General features: G+C 36.1%; 1 protein-coding gene across 3 annotated transcripts in view; it reads right to left on the minus strand.

Moving 5' to 3' along the window:
* LOC149283180 (catenin delta-2) overlaps positions 1-16330 on the minus strand; it is a 355798-nt gene that overhangs the window by 73999 nt on the left and 265469 nt on the right. For all 3 annotated transcript variants that reach the window (XM_089497914.1, XM_089497913.1, XM_089497915.1), the window contains 2 exons: positions 9966-10179; positions 2181-2364 (listed from right to left, as the gene is read on the minus strand). In XM_089497914.1, coding sequence (XP_089354040.1) covers positions 2181-2364; positions 9966-10179 — 398 coding nt within the window. The remainder of the gene's footprint in view (positions 1-2180; positions 2365-9965; positions 10180-16330) is intronic.

Genomic DNA, 16330 nt, shown 5'->3' on the forward strand with positions numbered 1-16330 from the left:
TAACTAAAAATTCAGTGAGGCATGCCATCGACGACCTTGCCTGCATGTCCAGGTGCAAGATGATGAGCCCAGTGCGGTATGTTGTGACACAAAAGTTCTGCTATGCCAAAAGCTTTTCTGATGACAAATACAGTGCTTAAGGGCTGATTGCTGATCTGTGCTTCAGTGGGAAGAAGGCATTCAGAGGCAGAAACTAAAAGACAGGGCCTTGAGACTGGCAGCACTTATTAGACATGGATTGTGTACAATTTTAAACTAAGAATGGTCTGGTTAACAAACATTTTTTTGCCTACGGGAAGGATAAAATTATCTGGTTTAAGTTCAGGCATTCAGCTCCTGTAATATTAACATAGTCCAAACTGCTAGAAGGAAAAAAATATGAAAATCCTCTAAGCACAAGTAGCAATATGAAATCTTTAATTTGTGGAAAAAAACTAAAACCCCCACAGATGAGAGCTCTTTCCTGAGCATTGATTACATGTGGCAGTTCTCTTTTCATACAATGCACACAGACTTTTTAATGTGCAATGAATAGATGCCAACTTATATAAATATATAACCCTAATAGGTAAAGTATTATACCAAAGTTCCTTCTGTGACTTTAGCAAAAAAAAATAACCCAAAGTAGCAATTAACTTACTTACAGAATGTTTATTTTATATATAAACTAGGAAAACATAGTTATACAAGAATGGGCTTTATAGAAAATAGAAGTAGATGCTTGATAAAAGGTAAGGATGATAAGGAAACCTGATTGAGGCTTATGGTTATTAAATGGAATAGAAAATAAGCTTTGGAAAGTAAATGAAGGCTATATAAGGCAGGTAAAAGTAAATACAATATATGTACAGAGAGGAATGAGTAGAAAAATGTTTACTTATTCATTTAAGCAACATGTGAAGATAGACCCTGCTCAAACAAGCTTTACCCCCTCTTCTGCTTCTGTAGGCCCATTGTGTGAGAACTCAAAGCATCACACAATGCCCAAAATATGTAAAATATACCTAATTTGTGAATGCAGTTAAAATAAAAGTCGCACATGCTTCATATATATTTATAAAGTCTCCATCTTCAAATGAGTCAATTGATGCTAACCTATTATCACAACTACAGGACTGTCCTGATCATATGGGGCTAAGTGTCTACTACAGTGCCTAGTAGGTAAGGAGAGTTTTTTCCCAATGTCAGCAAGCATCTATAGGTGTGTGTAGGGTGGAAGTGCTACAGACATAATTTGCCTATAGGGCTTCAAAGTCTAGGGCTGGTCCTGCTAAGAAGGCTTCTTTAAGAATCCATGTTCCCTATGACCTAAAAGGTAAATAATTCTATCAGTAATAAATTCAATTTACAGAAACTGGTATTGAAGAGAATACTCAATTAAATATCATTAAGCTTGATAATAAGTATCTCAGAGGAACAGTGTTTCTGATTAGGACTGATACAAAGCAGCAGTGCCATGATTGAACATGATTAGTTCAGTGTCAGAGAAGATTCATTTCCTCATTTTGAGGTACTGTCACTCTTGTTTAAATTTTTGCAAGGAGATTTCTCAAACTTGTAAAGCACCTTGAATTAACTATAGGGTCAGGAGGCTTGAGAAGTGAATACTGCCAACACAGACATTTAAATGATGGTGTTTTGGTGTATTCTGTTTGGATTGATGTCCCTTGCAGATAACAATTATTTAAAGAGAATGCCATTTACAAGATAAAAGTATGGGCTGTTAAGAGCACAACCTGTTACAAATAATTGTAAAGGAAAATAAGTAAAAAAGCAAGAAAAATAATAGAATGCCTAGAGGCAATAAAGAAAACATTCATTGAAATGAGTTGACGGTCAGGTTTAACTGAAATTAAATAAATAAAACCCGTATCCTTAATCTGATGTACATCATTAAACAAGGCAGTTTCTGAAATTCACTCTACAGTAATCTACACTGAATGTAAAATTGACTTTTGTTGTGGTGCAAAGATCTGAACAATGAGGAGGCAGGTAATCAATTGGTCCTAGAAACACTTTACTGTTAAATAAAAATAAAAAATAAATTTTTTGAAAAGTCATGAAACCTAGAAAATGTATATTCTGACTCAATTTTAAATGAATCATTCTGGCTAAGGGGCACCAAACAAACACAAACAATATCTGCTATGTCATTCATTTGGTTTTGCCATGGATCTTACCGTAGGCACCCAGTGGCATTGCGCAGCACCTGTGATGAATGCAGCTGTATTTTGCGGTCATCCTGAAGTATAGTATTTTCCCATCCAGAGTGTGGGATGATCACCGCATTGGTCAACACTGCAAGGGCGTCTTGTATTATTGGCATTTTAAGGGCATCACAAGAAGACAAGTTCCACAAGACTCCTAGATAAAAATAAAACAGTTGCTCATATAACATTTGTTTATTGAAAATTATATTATTTGGCACATAATTAAATCAATGTTTAGTCCATACTGACTTTAAAGTTAAAGGTTAAGACTTGAATAAGCATATTTAGCAATACAATGCAGCTTTCAAAACATTTTGCATCGAAATGTGTGAGTTTATGGTGCTATCGCTGACTTCAGTTGCTGTTTTGCACTGGTCACCTTTGCAAAGTCATACACTGCCCATTCTTCTGTTTTCACCGAGAATTAAGCAACATGGGAAAATTCAAGCACTATAACATGAGATGAGTATCCATAACAAATAAAACATTTTATTCCTTAATTCCCCTGAACATTAAGAAAAGATATTATATTTCTACGCTTAGATTACTATTTGTAATCAGATTCATCTCATGATCCCTTTCACATTTAGCTTCACAATTCAATGTCCAAACCCAGATTGTAAGGTAAAATACCTTTAATAAGGCATTCCAGTAATGAAAATGCTTTGTGAAAAATGCTGCCATAGACAGCTGTCAAACTAATACTCTGAAAAGCAGTTAAATGACAAAGTGTTCATGAATGGTACTCATCCCGTTATTACTGACCTTTCTCCTTTCTCACGCCAAACAGTTCATTATTTTGAGCTGCAAGTATTTATCTTTCTCTACTATGTAAAAAGAGTTCAATATTATTACCAAATAAGACATGAGCAATTGTCAATGTGAGCTCAGTGTGTCTTCTAGTGCAAAAAATGCCACAGGTGCTTCAGGCATTCTTGTGATGGATTATTTTTTAATAGATAGATATGCTGCAAAGGGAGCAAACTTTAGAAATCTCTTCTGAGTGTAAGGGTACAAACAAATTACATAGTCGGGCAAAGTGTGCTTCATTGTTAGTTTATTAATTCCAATCTGTCATTTTGACGCATCAACCAGTTAGTTGGAGTCAAGTCAATTTTTTTTTTCTAGTTCATACACTGAATTTTCGAATAAAATCCCATATAAGTAAAGTAAAATAGAAACATTTCATTCATATGGATCAGCCTTATAACATCTGAGTAGACCTTATTATTACACGTAAAGCAAGATTGTACAGCTGTATAGCCTCGACATTACCTTTAATCAATTGACAATACAGCACTTTTCTTTCTTGCAAATTATCTTTCTCATTTATACCAGTGTGACAGCTTACCTTCACTACAGACAGGGTATACTGGTTCACATATAATATATCTGATATATCAAACATACTTAAGATTATAAATTACGGAGAACATTTTTTGCTTTGTCCTAACTACAAGGGAATAGCTAACCCTGTCTAATGTGATGTTTTGGGATAGATATTACTTTGGTCCTAAAATTCCTTAGGCTGACGTGCCAAGTTTTTTCAATATATATATATATATTGATATACTATCCAGTTTTAAGATAAATTGTCTCTCACCATGTGCATGTGGTGAAACCCGCTCTTGAGGAAGCTCTTCTAAAGAAGCAGCTCCATAATATTTCAAGTGTCCAGCAATGTTGTCATTTCCCTATCTAACTCAACCTCACCCCCATGATCCTTCCTGTATGTGTGATAATCAACGTCTTATCAGTGGAAAATGACTAGTGGGGATACTGTGATTCAATCAATGCAGAAAATAAGTGGTGACTATTGCCACAAGCCATGAACTTTTTTCTCAATATGATGTACACACTATAAAACTATTCTTGAAAAATAAATACATTTTAAAATATTAATAAATGTACTCTTTTGTAGTCAACAATTTATCCTCTTTGCTATTCTTCTATATACCTGCTAAAAATTAGCAATAGAATAGCAATATAAATGTATTGTAGCTCATAACAAATACAAATATTCTTTGTTTTAACTTTTGAGGGGTTGAATTCATTTTACCTCAGCAGAAGTACTGGCGTATATAGTAGACTTGTGCACGGCAGGCAAAATCCATTTAGACAAAATTTGTGTTTTGTTTTGTTGTGTTTGTTTTCAGGCAACGAATTTCGTTTTCCAGACCTTTTGGTTTGAGCTAAATTCGGGGGTGCTTTTTTGGGGGAGGTCCCCTGACACCTTCTGGACTCACCTTTCACCTACAGCAGCAAGGTTTAGAAAAAGATCCAGACTCGATATCGCCGAGGGTACCACCAGCACTGCACCAAGGGATACACACATCCAGCAGCATGCTATGGGACTGAATTTCTCAAAAAAATGCACAATTTTGATGAATGGATCCCATAGAGTAAGGAAACTAATATGGCAGTAGCAACAGAGCACTGGGTGGACACTGAATTTCCCCCCAAAATTAGAAAAATATTTAAAGAATGGATCACTCAAAATATGGAAGGAAATTGAGCCACAGCAGCACGCAGGGCACAGGGAAGGCCCTGGCAGACAGACTGACCCCCCCCCCCATATTATAAAAAAGAACAAGAATTGATCCCCCGAGTAAGGAAGGCTAGTGAGGCGCAGGGGAGGGTAACATCCAGGACAAATTAAGCAATACATAAATTCAACTGTCAACTGTGTATCCTATTAAAATGTACCAGTAAAAATATTATAGAAAAAATGAAATTCCCCCTCATTATTATCTCACAAGCCCCACACCAAATAGTAAAGGAAACTTAAACTGATTAATTTACTTAAAATGTGTATAATAGATATGGTTGTACATACAATATAGATTGCAGATTAAAGGTCTAAGTACACAATATTGCACAGGGTAGGCACATATAGGGTTCAATATGAGTGAAGTTCTCTGGAGTTTTTAAAGCACTCAGAATTCAGCCCCTGACACTAATGATACCTGCGGTTAATGACACCTGTTATTATTGATTACCAGGCATGTTCCAGGTGTTTATTATTATCGTATTATGTGCTTCTGTTTGAGAAAAGTTTAAGCATTTTGCAAATGTGTAAATGTGAATAAAATTCCGTGTATTTAAAAACACGTAAATTATTACAAAATTTAGCTTATTTTACACTCACCAGAAAAATATGCTAATGAAGTAGGAATAATTCATATTTAATTGATTAAAGTATAATTTTGCATTTTAAAAAAATCTATTAAAGTGGAGGAATAGTGAGAAATAATAATCGGATGTAATTGTTACAAATGAACCAGGCCATAATAATTCAATTACAAATAGATTATAAATTATTACCATAATAGATTATATACACTGTAATAGAAAGACACAATGTATATTGTATGTGTGTTCAGGTATTTCTCTAAGCCTCAAGTATTAAGCTAGTATCCATCCTCATGCTGAAGAGTCCCATTAAGGACAAAACAGCTGTCCATGTGTGGTGATCTGGCTTTTGCACCTCTGTCCTGAGCTCTGTTTAAAGACTGTCAAGTACATTTGCTCAAAGGGTCCATGTATGAAGTGGATATTGGGGAAAAAGTGATAATTGATAGTCTAATTTGCACATGCTTACCCATAACCCCTTGCGTTGGTGGTAGCGCTACAAGATTTCTGTGGAAACAAGAAGTCTCCAGGCTTGTCTGGTGGTTGCAGATTAGTGTTTTATAGTGCCTCTGCTACCTCCTTTGGAAGAGACAGTTATAATGCAGTGAAATCTCCACAAAATTACATTTCTCCCTTCCCATCACAATATGAAAGTGAATATTGAGATATATTTCTAGACCTTAGCCACTGCTTTACTGATATAAGAATACAGAAGTACATGTAGGTTTTCTTTTAAGGTGTAGTTATGCATAATATTTTTAACTGTGTTAAATGTGAAATATGGATTGCTATTATATACTTTATATGAACTACACTGAACAAGGAATACAACATGTCACACTAACCCTATGTTTTGCATATATATTTTGTGATTTGGTAATACTGTGTGGTATGTGAAAAACTACTAAAACTAGACTTTATTAAAACTGGAAAAGGGCTCCCCAGACTAGTCATTAAGAGGGACATGATTTCTGGACCTTGCCAGATTCAAGCCTCAATTAGCCAGGAGACACAAAAGCAATAATGTTGCAACTATATAGAAAGTGACAGCAGATAAGAACCATTCGGCCCATCTAGTCTGCTCAAATGGGGAGATTGGGTTAAAGGAACAGCAGACAGATAGCCACCCCCTCCCTGATTGATAATGACTGGTATGTGAGTGGTTGATGCTTGTTGTGGGTGTTTTTTCATGACCTGCCCCTTGGAAGATCAAGTGTCTTCAAGAAGGCTTGGGGAGACAAGTCCTGTGGAGGCTGATGGTACCTAGAACAAGAGCTCTTGGTAATGTTCAGTGTATGTAATGTGTGTTGGTGAACCCAGCAGCTGGCAGGTTGTTCATGGTTGTTATGAACTAGTTTATGTTGTGTTAATAAAGCTGTGGCCAACACCCTTACCCACAATTTGTGATGTTATTGGGTGAGGGGAGAGCCTTGTAGGATACAAGGCTAAGGGCGTAAGAAGTAAAGACAGCATGTTTACATTTTTATTTAATCTTGACCATTTATTTTAAAAGTGCTTATATTTGACTCGGTTTTATCTTATATGCTATTGTATTCACATCAGAATTATCTTTTACTCATATAGTACCAACAATTTGGTAAATGGACCTTACACATAAAAATGGCAATTATACAAAGAAAGCATGGTGAGCCTGACTCACCATAGCTTACAATTTGATTTAATTTGCAGTTCTTCTATGAAAAAATCATGCGTTTAATTATGTTCATTAAAAATATACACCTACAGTAACTTAAAAGACACACTGACGATGACACATACTAAACAAAAGCTATGAATTAAATTGCTGCTAGCAGAAAAGACCCAGGCTATTCAAGCTTTTATCCAAGTAATGGAGAACCTTTCAACAAAAGCCAAATGGCCGTTTAGCATGCAAGGTATAATCTTACTGAAAAAATCAAATCAACTTATTTAGATTTTACTGTATGTCAAGGTAGAATCTAATCGATCAATGCCTGGTAAGAGAAGAAACAGAAAATATGTAGTACTTTAAAGATTTGTTCTTTTTGGTTTATATAGCTAAATGAACCAGAAACAGAATTAAGGGAGTCCCTTTGACTCCTTAATAAAGTTGGCAGAGTACATGACATGTACAGTATGCCATTCATACTGTACAGATACACATAGACACAGTTTTGTATAAAGTAAAATTCACATTACACTCTACACTGTTAGAATTGTCCTTCACTTATATTTGGGACAGTGGTATGCATTTTAACTGATTAGCTTAATAGTGCTTGAGGAGGACAAGAGGGAGAAGGAGAGTTTTTTATAGAGGGAGAAAGAGAGAGAAATGGTACGGAAAGAAAAAGTAAAAAGCAAGAACAGTTTTTTAGATGATGGGCACCTACTCTATCACACTAATGTTCAAAGACATTCGTATGCATATGTATGGTGACAAAACCTGCACGCTTACTCCGATACTCACAATAACACAAACCACACACCTACTTGTTTACAATCTATGCTTATTGAGTATTCTATCATAGTCAAACGGTCTTGTACATTTATTTCAAAATAAGAAGAAATGCAAATTAAAAATTAAATACCTAATAAAGTAAAAAGTAAAAATAAAAAACATAGAGTGTGCGTAATGAAAAAAAAGGCCTGAAAATAATGGTAAAAATACAAAATATTAGTAGTTCTACACAATACTCCAAAGGCCAAGACTTCAGTGGAGCAGTCTTTCAAGTAAATACATGCAATAAATAGCCTAAGAGTAAACTTTCCACTGAGGAAATCAACCTCAGCTTGGTTTCTTTATGCCTCATCATCTATATCATCACAGAGCTGGAGGTGTAATTCTAGAATCAACAAACCAGTATGGTCTACACAATAAAAGCAACAGGTGAAAAAAAGGTAGGGGTTATTTGTGTTGGATGGAGCATGGCGTAATCCTATGGTACATCAAAAACATATATAACTCCTTCTGTGCCAGCTAATATTCTCTTAATACAGTGCTAGGTATGACATTATTGCCTACAGTAAAACTTGCCAACAGCTTAAATCAGTGGTCAACTTGCATTGTGGTAATGAAGAAATAAAGGAATGGAGTCTACTTCCCTGTGCTGATTAGAAGGTATTTGATTAAACCAACATTAAAAACTGCTGCACTCTGCTTTATTCATGACTGCAGAAAAGGATATTTAAACATATGCAAGACATCAATTGTATTGGAAGCAGTGTTTAACCATTAAAGAGCCTTGATTATTCTTCAGTTTTGCGAGTGCAATATAATAAGTAGGAATAGGTAAATTTTTTGCCACAATACTTCACTCCTCTGTATGCATTCATGCTAAGCCTGTCATGTGTATTGAGTGTTCATCGTATACCATACGGTTGCGTATTTTTGATTTGCGTTTATTAGATTACACCAAGCACACTTTATTGCCTGTTTGTATAACAGAGTTGTACATATATTCAAAAAATATATTCTTAAAAAATCATGCGTTTAATTATATTCAAAAAATATATTCTTAAAAAATCATGCGTTTAATTATGTTCATTAAAAATATACACCTACAGTAACTTAAAGTAACTTACAGTAACTTAAAAGACTGTTTAAGGTTTCTGTTATATTCTGTAAATACATAATATCTTTGTATTATTGGATTCGTAGCACTGGTTGTGTAGTATATAAAGAAGGATATTTGTTAATGACTTATGGTTAGAGGTGTAAGTGCACAATCGTTATGTCAGTCCAGCACAGTTTATTTAATTGGTTGTTATATTATTAGATACTCGAAAAAGAAGTGGCCTGGTGAGCTTTTATTCTAATTGGCACAGCACCTAAGCTATTAGAAACCAAGATGTAATGACTGGTTAGGATGGCAACAGATGGCAAATATTTACACTATCTCTCTCCAAAATAAAATTCCTGTGTACAAGCCATTAAATGATGTCTCAAATATTGGCAGCTACCAACCGATTGCTTGAATTGGCAAAACTTACAAATCAGGGAAACGTAATTTCAATTTGCATGTGTAGCATTTAATAACTACTACTCACGTTGCACAAATGGCTTTCACTGCTGCCTCTGATAAACAAAAAGGATAATTGGTCCTTATGACATCATACGTTACTGTACATTGCAGTATCATTGCTGACACATGGTCCCTACCATAGGTTTAACCATATGTATGTGTTATTATGATCCATTATCCACTCACTGCATATTACCTAGTTTGGCCATACTGTTTCCCGGTTTTTCTTTTTTTCTTTGTTGGAGGGTTACATATATAGTTTTGTAATAATTCTATATTAGAGACTACAGTAATGGATAGGGCCATGGGTAAGTGATAAGAGACATAAGGTTGTAGTTAATGGTGTATATTTAGAAGAAGGTCTTACTAGTGGACTACCATCTGTATTTGGGGCCTATACTTTTTCATATTTTTCTTAGTGATGTTACATATGGTAAGGTATGTATTTTTGCAGATAATACAAAGGTCTTAAACAGGGTCTTAGACATTCCTGATGGAACAAGCCATTTCTGATTTTTTTTTTTACAATTACAAATTTTAAAATTACAAGGAAATCAATATTTTTGTCTGAAATTTTATAAAACAGGAAAATACATCACAGCAGAAGATAAAAAAAACAAACCTGTTACAAGTTCTCTGATTTCCAGATCTGTGGTCTTGCGAAGTAGTCGTACTAAAGCTGGGATACCGCCACAGTTTTTTAGGGCAATTTTGTTATCGTCGTTTGCTTTGCCATAAACTAAGTTCCTCAAAGCTCCACAAGCACTGCGATGAACTTCTGTCATCCGATGATCCAGCAGATCAACCAATAACTGAATCCCACCTTGTCTTCTTATCTGAAATATATATATATATATGAATAAAAATTAACTAGAGAAATGCATTAAGAAATTATGACATCAACCTATTGTCCATAATTACAGACAATATCTATTAAGGTTACTTTTACGTGTTTTTTTTATTTATGTGCACAGAAAGCAAAAATTGTACTATTGGTATTTTTATAACACCAAACAAGAAAACTGATGATGATGTTCATTATAGTATACAAAGATATGAGGTAACAAGATCAGGCTTGCAGTCAGTCCTTACAGCACAATGCATCATTTGTCATGTACCATTAGCTTGTATTTCCAATACGATGCATTGTGAACTCATTGCTGCTAAAGTGTTCCAGACTTCCATGTTGCTATATAACAAAACACAACCTGCCTACATATAATACTGTCCTCATTATGACTGTCAAAATAAGCCACATAGTCAAGATTTCAACATTTAAATTGAAATAGATGAATTAGCCCCGCTGTCTTTTATGCCTTCCAACCCCCCACTCTTTTCTCATGAGCCAGTGAAATAAATCACAGTCTAGTATGATGTACGATTGGGTTACTGTAGGGCATTTCGGTATAGAACATTATAGGCCAATTAAAGTCTTATATGTCCTTGTGCCTCAGGCATTTCAGGCAACTAGCACCGGGGGTGCCCCGTCACTTGGTGTGTTAAAGCTCTCTTATTTTTGCAATGAGGATAATTTAAGTTAAATTACGAGATCTCAATTCTAGTCAGTGGTATAGATGCTTACTGTAAATGCTACCTGTTTCAGACTCCTTTTTTATCCATAGCGGTTATTAGAGTGATTTTTTTTTACATATAACAGCATTCTGCCATTTTTTATTAGCCAGCCTTTGGAATAATAAATGATAAATCAATGAAGAAACACAATTAAACACAAATTCAATATAGCATCTATAAATCTTACACTTATGTGAAGTGTAGGTGTGTGTGTGTGGGGGGGGTATTTCAAAGGAGGAGAAAGGTTAGAACAAGGAACCATACCCTAAAAGTAGAGGTTTAGAGGATGTAATATAACAAAGTTTTACTGAGAAAGGTGGTAGATAAGTGAAACAGCCCCTAGCAGAATATGAAAAAACAGTAAGGGAATGTAAACATGGGCACTGAGCTATCCTGAATCTATGATGAGACTAAGGACCGATTGTGGTTTTTATAACAGGAAAAAATGGGCAGACTAGATAGGCTTAATGTATTTTTTCTGCTGTTAAATTCTATGTTTCATTTTACATATAAACTACCTAATTCTATTCCCCATGGCCTATATTGTTTTACTCTGTTATAATGTACTATAATATTTGTGTTTAAAGAGCCCAAATTACATTTAACCTTTGTTACATGAAAAACTTCACGACCATATCCACTAAACTTGCTTTACTTCAACCTTTCATGTTTTTGTCTGGGAACAACAATGGAAGTGATTCCTATGATTATTTTGCCCTGCCAGTGTGCTCTCCTGCCTAGTGCCCTGCCAGTGCACTTCCAGTCCTCCACCAGTTCTGCTACAGAGAGCCCTCTCAGTGTGTCCAGCACCCCATCAGTGGGCTATCCATGCGTATTCTGAAGATCCCTATCCAGCGTGCTTTGAGGTCCCTATCCAAGTCTGAGGTGCTGTAACGGGTTCACCAAGAGAGCTGTATTAACTCCCAGAGATCACCCACATGTATCCTCCTCGTGTCCCCGGAATCACTTCCAGCACCAGCCAGCATGCGCACCTTGGAACCCAGCTATGTGTACCCAATAAGTAGACACAACTACCTTGAACTGAGTACAGCAGGAATGAACAGTTTATTGTAGTAAACATAGACTCATATAGCCACAGAACTTCATTAACATAAATTAACAGATACATGCATACAGCCCAACCTTTAATCCCAAATCAGCAATCCTATTGATGGGATTAATTAAACAATGGAGTTCCTGCCTGTTTGGCAGCCAGGCTGGAGCCATCTCTGAGTGCCTTGGGGCCCTGTATGGCAGGTCATTCTGTCACAGGTGCCAATCCCCTTTCCTAGTCAGAGGGGCCTGTTCCTGCCATGTATCCTGCCAGAGGGCTTCCTGCCGTGTGCCCTGCTTGTGGGTCTCCAGTGCCACGTCAGTCCAGCTAGGCTTTCCAACTGGTTCTACTGACAGCCTGTATCATGGTTGTACCTTGTTCTGCTGTATTAACCAGTCCAGCTTTCTGATCAGCCAGCATTCTTCAATATAGTTTATTCTTATATACCAGCCTTGCATTTAGTCTCTTGCCTGTTCTTACCAGTCTGTCACTATGCATTGTGGGGTACAGCCATAAAAATGGTTATTTGGCTTGTTCCACCATGGGTGTCTACCCTGTTGCAGACCTATGTATCATCTGCAAAAATACATACAATGAGTTCCCTTTATAATATTGATAATAAAAATATTAAAAAGTATGGGTCCCAATACTGATCCTTGAGTTACCCCACTAGTAAACAAAAATGTCATTAAAGGAAAGCACATAATCCCATAATCGTATTGCCCAGGTGATGGTGTCCTATGATACCAGTCCTCTGTCATAATGCAGCCACTGGAATTTTATAACATAGTGCTGGTCAAGACTAAAACTTTAAAAAAATCCTGATTTAATAGTTTATTTGCCCTATAACAATCTTCCAAAAAACAGTTCTGCAAACTTACTTTGAGTGACAACATAACTGGTGATAAAATATGAGCAATAATTTCAATATTACTATGAATATGTGATGCCTGAAGAAAACCCGTGCTATATGTGAGATCCATAATCTTGCCGCATACTTCTCACCTTATCTCACTTTACAATTGCATTAGAATAACTGTATAAAACAATTTGAGACAATGTACTTAATCTCGGATATTAGAGGTATAGGAAACATTTCAAGTTCTTACTTGGATTATAGTCTTCACCAAGGGCTTTGAGAACTACAGGGTAGACATTTCTAATGTTGTAAATAACTATTATAGCTAGAAATGGTTAATTTTAACAGAATATCTTCATAGATGTACAGAGGCCCTTTATCAGCAACCTTCGCTCCTGTGTTCCAATGGCACATTGTGTTAGCTAATCCAAATTTAACACAGAATAATTTAAAATGTACTAGAAAAAAAAAACACTTTAAGGTAGTTTTGTTATGCTCAGATGTAATTTCCTTTTAAGATCTATGCAATGTGTTAACTATTTTTCATTTTAAAGTAAAATGGACGACTCCCTCTCCCTTTTAAAAAAAAACTATAGTAATGTCCATATTAAAAGCCTCTTGCAAGGAAAAGATTTATTTTATTTAATGTTTTAAATATTTTCTGCTGTTCAGTAGAAACAGAGGAATTATGCAGATTTGGTGTCATTACAAGAATAGATTAACAGATGTTCACAGATTAATGCATTCATAGATTAATAAATATACCCACAGACAGCTACAAAAAAATAGATTAGATTTGAATTATAAAAAAAACAGGGATGAACAAAAAACAAAATGTGTCTATTGTTCATTTTTTTTATTAATTTACTGCTGCTAATCTCACATGTAAAGACAACTATTAGTCAAGGGAAACAAAATATTCAACCTTAATAATTGTAAGTGTTCAATATATTCAATTTTCTTAACTGCTTTTTTTTTTTTACATTAGATACCCCCCCCCCAAATGCAGTAGCACTTTCTGTGCTAGGATGACCAGGTCTGGGAGAGAGGTAACCTCTAGGCCACTTCACTTGGATTACTATTATGCGACTGGTCTCACTAATGTGCCACAGCTCTGAATTGGCTGGCTGGGGAGGTTTCTATTGAAACAACTAGTCTTGTTGTACTACAGAGGCCTGCACATTCTGTGTGTTCTAATATGTCATATTCTGATTTGTCAGAATTGTCTGACAAATCAGGTCACTAAAGAGAAGTCAGATTCTTGTAAAGGCTTAATTTGTAGAGCCACACATGCGCATATGCACATTCAAATCACAGAATCAGTTGATGTATTTTATGCCTGTCATGATTCCACCCTTCACGTTGGGACTCTGTATTATATCAGGTGTTTTATCCCTTGCAACCTCTAGAGGCCACCCTTCTGAGTGTAGATCCTTGGACTAAGTACTATGACAGCTGAACCTGATTACCTGGGTATAGCCCTGTCCTTATATACCTGTTGTGCCTTTCTGTCTATGCAGCTCTGCTCTTACTCTGCATTTGGTTCATAGGTCCTGTTCGCATCTAACATGTTATGACCTAGCCTGTTCCGACTTTGCTCTTTGGTTCTTGACTTGGCCTACTCTTCATGGTCTTCTGGTACTGACCCAGCATGCGTGACTATGTCTTCTTGTGCGCTTCCATAGGGCTTCCAGCTGTGTGCCGTTTGAGGGGTTCCTGCTGTGTGTCCTGTCCGAGGGCTTCCTGCTGTGTGCCCTGTCCGAGGGCTTTCTGATGTGTGAGCTGTCCGAGGTCTTCCTGACTTGTGCCCTGTGTTAGGGCTATCCAGCCACAGCGTCCTGTCCGTGGGCTATCCAGCCACAGCGTCCTGTCCGTGGGCTATCCAGCCACAGCGTCCTGTCCGTGGGCTATCCAACCACAGCGTCCTGTCCTGGGCTATCCAGCCACAGCGTCCTGTCCGTGGGCTGTTTGACCACAGAGACCGAGGCCTGTCAGTACAACCACATCCTCTCATCTATAGACTTTCCAAACAGTGGTTCAAGGTCTGTGTCCCTATTCTGCCAAGATACCTTTCCGAAAGTCTGTATCAAGGTGTTTATCCGAAGTCTGTATTCTGCCTATGCATTATCCTGTTTGTGTAAACTCATCCTGTTTGACAAATGTCATACATTGTGGAGTACAAACAGAATCCCTGGTATCCCCTGCACCTGGGCTCCTCCTTTACTCCACATCTTAGTTATAAATCATAATCTCAATATACTACCACAATTATATCAAAGAGTCCACCAGGTGACAACTAATTAAAATCCTTCCCTCAAATCAATATGTAGTGTAGGTGGTATAACCTAGTAATTATTTAAAGTTTATACAAAAATGTAGGATTGGGAGAATACATTAAATACACTGAATATTAAGCACAGTGCTAAGATTTCTATTGCACATACCCAATAAAATGCTAATTATCCCTGTGTAAGAAAAGCTATAGATAAATGATGTGTGTAAAACTGCCACTGCACTGTATATACCAATGTCAGAGAGGCTGTCCTTAGCCATGCTAGTAAATAACAATTTTGGTTCTCACTGCAGACATAAAAACATATAAACCTTCCTGAAAGAATACAAGTCCCAGAATCTGGGAAAATAATGGCAACTTCTGCAAGGTTGCGTACTACCATGCAGTAGTAGTCAATTTAATAATTAACTACATGGATTACAAGACAAGAGTTAAACAAACCCATCTTATTGTAGTAAATAGCAACACAATACCTTATCTATGTGAATTAAAATGCTTATAGTACATAGCCAGAGAATGCCCTGTTATTTGTGCATGTTAAACAAACAAATTATGACTATGCACACTGTCAGTAACTCATACCATGATAAATGACTGCTTAAGCTGTCAGTCAGTGACAGGAATCCTTCCATTGATTTAACTGGAAATACTTTATAGCCACTGACTGATAGCTTAAGCAGCCAATCGGTGGAAAAAACTTTCAATAGAAAGACGAGTTTTTACCATGGCTTTTTTATATTTTCTTCCATTTTGGAAGGATGCATATTAAAGATGACTTTATTAAAAGTTAAATTGGTGAGATACTTTTTAACTTTAAAAACTACATTGTTTTAGAATATTCTTGGATCTGTTTGTTAGGAGCTGCATTTCCAAGTTTGTTTTTTCGCTGTTCCATCTCTACTTTATAATCAATAGTTTAATTAAGTTTTATGCAATGAATAAAATATACATGAAAGACTACAAATACTTGATGTTGGAAAGACATTCATATCATCCAGAGATCTTCCTTCCGTCTTATTTCTTTTGATCAATCTTTTACAATCACTTGAAGCAATCATTCTTTAAATTATTTGATCAGGAGCTTTTGTTCCATCTAGTTATCAAGATCTTGGTGTAATATGCACAGTTCTTTTATATATCACAAAATTTAACAACTCTATGAAAAAAAAGTTTCAATTAGATAACAGGTATGCTGGCAGCTAAAGTATG

The sequence above is a fragment of the Sceloporus occidentalis genome, unplaced genomic scaffold (genome assembly GCF_023333645.1).
Source record: "Sceloporus occidentalis isolate IW3139 unplaced genomic scaffold, rSceOcc1.0.p SCAF_110, whole genome shotgun sequence".
NCBI lineage: Eukaryota > Metazoa > Chordata > Lepidosauria > Squamata > Phrynosomatidae > Sceloporus > Sceloporus occidentalis.